The 8,917-nt window shown below is 36.9% G+C and overlaps 1 protein-coding gene across 3 annotated transcripts in view; it reads right to left on the bottom strand.

The window, feature by feature from the left end:
• Positions 1–4,680: 4,680 nt before the first annotated feature.
• The window catches only part of LOC143288419 (proline dehydrogenase 1, mitochondrial-like), a 45,112-nt gene continuing 40,875 nt past the window's right edge, over positions 4,681–8,917 (bottom strand). For all 3 annotated transcript variants that reach the window (XM_076596888.1, XM_076596889.1, XM_076596887.1), the window contains one exon: positions 4,681–8,139. In XM_076596888.1, coding sequence (XP_076453003.1) covers positions 7,928–8,139 — 212 coding nt within the window. In that variant the 3' untranslated portion in view covers positions 4,681–7,927. The remainder of the gene's footprint in view (positions 8,140–8,917) is intronic.

Below are 8,917 nucleotides of genomic sequence, written 5' to 3'. Positions count from 1 at the left end.
TGTTTCAGTGAAAGAACCAACTGGGAAATGGAAATCACAGAAAATCTTGGGATGAAAAGTCTTGTCTCAAAAGTTGTTTTCTCAATAAAAACATAATCCCACTGTTGAGGTTCGTGCAGCTGGCAAAAGTTTAGAGAAATTTAATAGCATTTCCCAGGTGTTCAAAATTTTTAGAATTGTGACCAGAGTTTTACCCCACAAAAATTGTGAATTTGATCAATCAACAGCACAAAAAATTGAAAAATGTGAAAGCTTTTTGACAGCAAAGACATTTTTAAAAGATAACAAAAAGATTAAAAGGGTTGTAAATTTGTGGAAAGTAGAGCACATGGCTGTCTTTCAATAATATGGGAGACCATTCTTTCTATGGCATTTCTGTCTTATCCAAGTTATACCATTTGTTTTCACATTATCTTTTCAGTTTTTTTTTGTAGCTAAACTGGGTGGAAGGAATAGGAGAGAACTGAAAAACCAACATTTTTCTTGTTAGTTCAGTATCTGTTAGTTTGGTATCTGTAGTTGTGTATGTCTCTTTTTTTGTGTGGCTGACCCAAGAGAGGTTCAAACAAGGAATAACGCATGCAGTTTGTGCCCACAACTGTGCTACCTAAAGAGCTGGCTGGACAGAGGTACATTTGGATAATTTGTGCTTTGTCATTTCAAATTACAAACAAAGAAAAAACAAACATCTGGATCAACCTCACCTTACTGAAATTAGGTCTTTGAAAGTGAGAACAAGTTTCAGGGGGTGGGAAGAATTATTTCCAAAACCCAATCACAAGGAAATTACACGCAAATAAAAATAATGAAAATGTCTGTGCAGATGGTACAATTTCACACCTGGAAACAGTGGTAAGAAATCACAGAATATTTCTTTAAATGAATCAACCCCCACTGCCTCCCTCCCCCCGCAGCCCCACCCTACGTATGATAAGAATTACACATTTGTAACAGACCTAGACAATCCTTTTCAAATCAGCTCACAAGGTAATTTATTAATTAATAATGAGAAATGAATCCATCACAAATGAATAATTAAATTATATCTAACTTCTCCGCAAAAAAAACAAAAAAATTATTTTCAAAATAAAAACAAATGCATATTTCAAATCAACCCCTGACCCAAGCCTAGCAGTCTTCAATCACACAGCAACAAAACTGGACGGGGTGGGGGGGGGTTCAGAGGAGAGGAGTTGTAGGCTATCTTTCCCATGTAGCTTTGTACAAATGCTGTTACATTCCTTTGTCCTGAAAGCCAAACACAGTGCAGGAACACTACAGCATACACTGTTCAAAAGAGTTAACTGATCAAACTAGTTTAAAAACAAGTCAGAAATAGAGTAACATTCAGATGGATTGACCCATCACCCAACAAAACACACTGGTACACATAAAACACAAAGCACTTTGTACCCTATGCAGTTTCTGTGGGCCACAACTGAATGCACTGTTGACGAAGCTATCCATACGCAAAACACGTCACCAAAAACATGCTCAATCCCCCTGAGAAAACTGAACATCACAGAGGTTATAGGTAAAAGACTTGAATCTCGATACAACCCGATGAGAAAGCAAAATTAAACATGCCCACTGCAGTACAGAAGTGTCCATACTCTTTCCAAGGGAAGCAACCGGCTGATATGGATAAATCAGTACTCGGGGTACAAGCTGTTAATTTTGGACCTTATGTTTTTTGTTTGTCAAAAACGGTACACATGACTAACCAAACAGAATCAAAAGATCCGCTGCACACCACTAGCTCGCACAGAGTGGTCAGTCACACACTGTTCAGCTTCAGGAAACCCTAAATTTAAGTCTCTATTAAAGCGGGAAAGTCAACAAAAACATCTGTGTAACATACTGCTCTTCATCAGCTCAAGCTTTAATGTCTGTAAAATTCAGTCATTAGTAATTAAAGGGGGAATAAACAATATATGTTTGTGAAACACAGTCTTAATTAGCTCACATTTTCATTTCTGCAAATTACAGTAATTAGTACTGAAAGGGAAGGAGTCAACAAATTACAGTCATTAGTAATTTAAGGGGGAAGAGTCAACATTATACATATGTGTAACACAGTCCTTCATTTGCTGAAGCTTTAATATCTGACACTGAACAGTTTCAGTGATGAAAAACCAGATCTTTGAAAAATAAACCTGGGATCACAACAATTAATTCCAATATCAAAACATCACCTGCTTTGGTTAACAACTAGGATGCAATAGCCAATATCTATTCTAAAGATACATGAACAGAAGAAAAAAAGTTTTGTTCATATTACTCAAAGCTGCTGCCACGGCAACCATTAATGGGATGGTATGGTCTGATTAAAAGACGTTCAAAGTCCACATTATATCAAAACAAAAAAAGTCTGCTACACTGTCAGTTTAACTCATACAAGAGTCCTTTTAACATGAGTCTGTATAATAACACAATGGGGCTACAATGGTGATTTGGGCATTCCCAGTCTTTTCTTTCTCATTTCCATCTGAACTGATACAATTTTCTGGATACCAAAAAACTTCTTTACACCAGCTTTCATTTGAACATTGAGCAAACATTTATCACTGTTACTCACAGCCAAGCAGGCTATAATGGCTGTACGTTGAGTGACCAACTTGACTAGACATCTGCAAATACACCCCTCCCCACCCCATCCCCTAAATAACATGTAGAACTTCTCCAAATGATGTCTAATGTATCAAGTGTTTATCACCAGATGATGTCTTAAGTATCAAGTGTTAATTAATCAGACAAGACAAATCTACTTTTCCAAATAACTGATGTTTAATTGACTGTAGCACTCTTTATCAGTGAGTTAAACTTTCATCTGGGCCATCTGCTATCTACTTACTACAAATGCAGCCACTGTGGAAGAATCTCCGATCTCGAGTTGGACTCGTAAGCCATCAGCATGCTTGCGCTTGAAAAGGACCAAACTGATACAATCTTCACATATTATTTTGATCCCTATAAGTCATCACCAACAACACCACCACCAATGAACAGAAGGGAGTATTTCAACATAAATTTTTTTGAAGTCAATGATAAAGATGAAGAAAAAAAGTTTCCAAAATAAGCCAAGTGGATGCAGTCTCCATAAAGTATAATCAAGGCATCCCACAATAATCATTTTGAAAGAAAAAAAAGAAGAGCTGTGAGTATCAAAAACAAAACCACCAGCAATCTGAAAAACAGAAGCTTTTGGTAAAACAAAATGTAAGCTTTGATTTGCATTGCTAAAATATTTTCTCTTGTTGCTTTTAACTCAGCCAACTGCAAAGAAGCCAAATAAAGAAAAATACAAGATTTGACTGACATAATTTAAATGTTTACTCATCAATTGTTGCTCATCACCCAACCAACTGCTGAAGTCAATCGCACCCCCCCACCCCCCCAAAAAAAGTGGAGGAAAAAACACCCAGAAAGCTTTGATCGCCACTGTTCTCCAATTGTTGATTATTTACTAACTAGCTAATAAAGAATCTAAGAATATAATCACATAGAGTTTTGTGTGCAAGATTTTTTGTAAGTGGCAAAGTAACATCAACAACTGTTAATTATTCATTGCTGGCTAATGAAAGTATTTCTATATATTCACACACATGTTTTTAAGTAGCAAAGTCACAACAAATTCAAATATCTATTTCAGGCTAATAAAGAGTCACAACCAATTAATTGCTAATTATCTATTACTGACTTCTAGAACAAAAAAGTAATCCACACATATCATAGATTTTTTTAAAGCAAAAAAAAAAAAAAAAAAAAAAAAGCTAGAAACTTTCTCTTCGTAACTACTGATATGTGACTCCAGAACAATTTTGTGACAGCAAATACCTTCACCAACAACAAAAATTTGAGCTTTTTTTTTTTTTTTAATACCACTTCCCAGGATAACATACAAGAATGACAAAAATCTGTTCATCTGAAATCTGTCTGTACCTGTACAATCAGTGAAGAAGAATAGCAAGAGCACAGCAAACTTTTCAATTCAAAATGAACAATGGTAAACTGAAACTGTAGTAAGGATAATAATGAAAGATCTTCAGTGTGCAGAGCACAGCAAAGACACGCCTTGTGATTTTATGCTGTTTTTTTTTTTTTAAACGCAGAATTTAACTAAACCTGCCAAAAAGACGCAGAAAATTTCATACTGTTTACTGACCCTGGATAAAAAATCAAATAAAAGTGCACACTAAGCTAAACATCATAACTGCAAGTGCCAAAACAAAAAAAGAAATGAAAATCACAAAAAGGAACCCTCCCTCCACCTCCACCCCCCCCCCCCCCCCTCCCCCCCCCCCCCCCCCCAAAAAAAAAAGAAAAAAAAGCACAAGCAAACAAAACCCCTGTCCTCAAATTGATAAGGACAAAATATCTAGTGCAATAGGATTAAACATAAAGCAAATCTAACACACAAAAAAACAACAACCAACCTTCACCAATTCTTTGTGTTGTAAATGAATGAACCGATATGCTCAAAACCAGCTTAACAAAATGTATCAATTTCCACAAGATGATGCAAACAACTAGGCAATGAAATAAGCATGGGCAAAAAAAAGATGAAAGAGAAAGAGAGAGAGAGAGAGAGAGAGAGAGAGAGAGAGAGAGAAAAGACAAGAACATGTAGTGATAAAACAAGATAACAAGATTATTTACAGTTTAAAAAAAATTTAAAAAAAAAAAATTGGACCACATGATTCCAATATTGTTTTTCACAAGCAACAGGATGTTATTCTTCTTTTTCTGCAATGCAAAAAAAGTATATGTTGTAATGTTCACACCATTCAAAAGGATATCACCCAAAGAAAAAACGGTCGTTTTTGTTCACTTTAACAATGGTAAGTTTGAGATTCACAAGACTGTTTCAACATATAGCCAAGAGAGAAAAGAAAAGAAGAAAATATACCATCCTTTACAAATTATCTCAAAATATCAAAAATCACATGTCTGCTTTTTGGTTGATTTGCTATGCAGTTTTCCAGTTTTTATCATAAAATGTTGTCTTTTCTCCCCCCATGAGTGTTATCGCAGAAAAAAAACAACTGGCAGCTGAGTATTTCAAGGCAAGATGACAAGAATGAGCTGTAAATCCACTATTTTCACTATGATATATACATCTACGATCTACATACCTTTCACCTTTTATGTACAGGATAACAGTTCTAATAGAAATGATAATAATAATAAATAAAAACTATAATAATGGTTATATTAACAGAACCAGCGATTCTAAGATTAAATCATCCCACAACTCAACCGTTCTTTCTGATATGTTTAAAGCAACGGATATGCAATTCCACCAGTCCATTTACATGATTCTATTAATGTCAACAAATAAAAATATAAAAAATACAAAAAAAACCAAACACTTACAGGTTTGCTTATGTTAGAATGCTTATTGTAACAAATACACACATACTTTATTACCAGTATGCAAAAGTTAGAATGCTTGTTATGATGCTTCCAACAGAGAAACGCACACACTGATTACACTGCTGCCAAACTTTCCACATTTTGCATGAACCTCTCCCAAAAAGTCATAATTTTTTTAGTATAATTTCCTTGGGTCTGGAGATTCTGAAAGGATGGCAGCAGCAATGATTCCATAATTTTGACCATGGCAACACTGAACAGTGTTTGTCTTTTGATGATTAACTTTTTGATGATTACCACAAAAACCCACAGAGCCATTTTCTTTTACGCAGAAGCGCCAGTGCAATGTGGCAAAACTTGTGCATACATACTTTGACACACACACACACAGTGACACACATGCATGATGACACATACACAGACACTAACACAAACACATACACTCTGAATATGTAGTTTCTTTTAAATCAAAATTCATATCATTGGACAGCTTCTGTTAAAACCTGCTGTGTGTGGACGTGCATTACACAAAGAAAGAAAGTTCATTTTTGCATCATTTAAATGAATTCTTCTGCACAGCACTCAATTGACTCTTGCTCTGTCAATGACCATGAACAGAAAAAAAAATCAAGAACTGGTTCCAAGAAATATAATATGCCGCCAAGGCTATTATGCTATTTCATCCATAAAGTTGGAAGTCAAACATATGGAGTAGAGACGTGTATTCTGGGAGAAAAAAATATATTGTTCCCATGCTTCAAGCTTGACAACTCAGATCTTGGTGACACAAAAATAAACAGGAGAGAGATTCAACTTATTCATGCATGCATGCGTGTATGCACATTCAATTGTAGACTGGAATCTACATTAACCCCTTTACTGCAGCTACTGCTAATGAAAATGTTTGTCAGTGATGGGCTGTCAGGATGTCAGTCACCACTCTGTATCTGGACTTCCTCCTGTGACAGCTTTTATTTTTGTTCAGCAAAATCAATTATACCACTGATAAGCAAACAATAAGTTGTAACTGCTCTTCTAACCCAACCACTGATAAGCAAACAATAAGTAGTGACTGCTCTTCTACCTCAAGCCACATGGATCTCATTTTATTTCAACAATGTTCGGCAGCCAAAGGGTTAAAAAGACTGACACAGCAATGTGGACCAAAAACCAGATGTTACATACAAATCATCCTGTCTGTTAGTTAACCACCATCACAAAACACTGTCCTTGGAAAGACCAGGAAGAACAAGTCACACCACAATTCTTTAATTGTTAAAAAGGTCCTTTAACAATTCAATTTGTGCTTTTGCACTGTCGGTCCACCGAATCAGTCTCATTACGCTTCAGATCAATTAGGCGCAATCCTTTTTTTCAGAAAAAGGGAAAAGTACCCCATGAATGGAAAGCATTCAGGATCCATAGTAGTATGTCACGGATTTTAATTTTTTGTTGGCTTGTTTATAGTGGGGGGACCACAGAAAGAGTATTTCATGGGAATAAAAATGCAGACTTTTATTGTTATGTGGATTCTGTTTTTTCTTTTTCAAAAGAAATTTTGTTAGAATATTCTCAAAGACTCACACCAACATATGCAAGTGGTTTCATTTTATAACCATCTAGTACTACAAGCGGCGATATGTGTTTGTTCTTAATACCATGGGCTTTGGACTATACTGTCACAATAAAACGTTTCAATGACAAGCAAGACCATCTATGAAACCAATTCACCACTCCAAATGGTCATAGTCATTGATCGTGCAACCATAAAAAACAAACAAACACTGAATGATGTTGTTTTTTTGTGGTGATAGTCATTGATCGTGCAACCATAAAAAACAAACAAACACTGAATGATGTTGTTATTTTCCAAAAACAAGAAAATGAATGAAGGTGCATAAGTGTACACGCACGGAAGCTCTTTTTTTTCTTCTTTTTTTTTTCATAGGATGGAAGAACCTTTCTTTGGTGGAGGGGAGGGAGGGGGGGGTGGTGTTGGTGTAGTGGTGGAGGGGTCTTTCAAACATTACAACTACATCACTGCTAGTAAAGGCAACTTCCCAATACTTTTCTCCACTGCACAAAAACATCAACAATGAAAAATCAGTAAGTCTACTTCTACCTCGTTAAACATTTGCATGACCACAAAAAACAAAAAAAACAACAAAAAACTAACTTTTTTCCACCACAAAAATAACTGTCGGCAACTGTCTTTCCTTTCTTTCGCCAAATACCCACTCAACCACTGAGCAACACAAACCTTATCTCTGCTCTGAAAAAAAAAATCAGCTTCTTCTTCTCCCAATGAAAACATCCATGCAACCACTGAGCATCAAAATATTTAACTTCACAGTAAACAAAACCAAAAAAAAGCCTTCTCTTCCCCACACCACCACTGAGCAAAAATTACCAATCTTCACAAACAAAAAACCAACTCAGTAAATATTTCACCTCTTTGCCACTCCTCTCTTCTCTTTCCCAACCAAACCAGTCACACAACATCCCATGACGTCCTTTCCTTCCCTTTCCCATCCAAAAAGTCCGTCTCCATTCACCCCACAGAGCTAGTGATGGGCGTGTCAGGTTTGTAGAAGAGTTGCCCACTCTTGGTGCGGCGCCAGATCTCTCGGCGAAGCAGCTCCTTCTCCTTCTGTAGCTTCTTCAACATTCCGCCGTTCTCTGTGGCGCGGCGAGACAGGTAGGGCAGTACCTCATCCACAGGGCCAAAGGGAACGTACTTGTACACCGAGTAACCCGCCTGGCCTGATGGGATTGAAAAAAAGGTGGTTTACAAACAAAAATGATTCAAAATCCTGAAGCCTTTTTCAGCGACAGGGGCAGTGAATTCATATCCACTGTGTCTGGGGCTCCGCATAGATAGGCAGAGCCCAATCCCCTCCTTCCACCGTTTTAACTTGCATCAACTCAAGTCGGGTACCGATTCACACTTGGGTGGAGTGGGGAAAATCGGAGTAAAGTGCCTTTCTCGAGGACACAACACCACACTGAAACGGAGTCTAAAAGCCTGATCACTGGTGAACTCTGGTCCAATTCTGCCAGGGCGCTTCCACAAAAAGTTCAAACATAAACATTTTACAGCTAGCTCTGTGAAGATCTTGATCCAGGATGTTCTCCCTCCCCCGGAAATCAATGTTTTAAACATGATTTAACCTGCTGCCTGCCTTTGGGACATGAGACTTGCATCCCTTTTGCTGCACCATTATATGCCAACAGAAAGTATCTCTCATGTCCTTTTTTTTTTAACTCACACATGTCTCTGACATCCACATCCAGTCTGTGAATTTTTCACCAGATGATTAAGAAAACTAACCTGAACATAAACATAATTACACATAATTAACAGAACCAAACATAACTGGCATATGAAACCAAAAACTGCCAACAGACACCTCAAACACCCTACGTGCAAACAGAATGCAACACAGTACGAATGCCTATTTATCACATCAAAAAAAAAAAGACAATAAATACTCAAGGCTATCCTGAAAAAAATACTGGCAAAGGGACCTGCATGGCAGAA

The sequence above is a fragment of the Babylonia areolata genome, chromosome 12 (assembly GCF_041734735.1).
Source record: "Babylonia areolata isolate BAREFJ2019XMU chromosome 12, ASM4173473v1, whole genome shotgun sequence".
Taxonomy (NCBI): Eukaryota; Metazoa; Mollusca; class Gastropoda; order Neogastropoda; family Buccinidae; genus Babylonia; species Babylonia areolata.
Note: the sequence above shows the minus strand (reverse complement) of the source record. Positions and strands in the feature narration are given on the sequence as shown.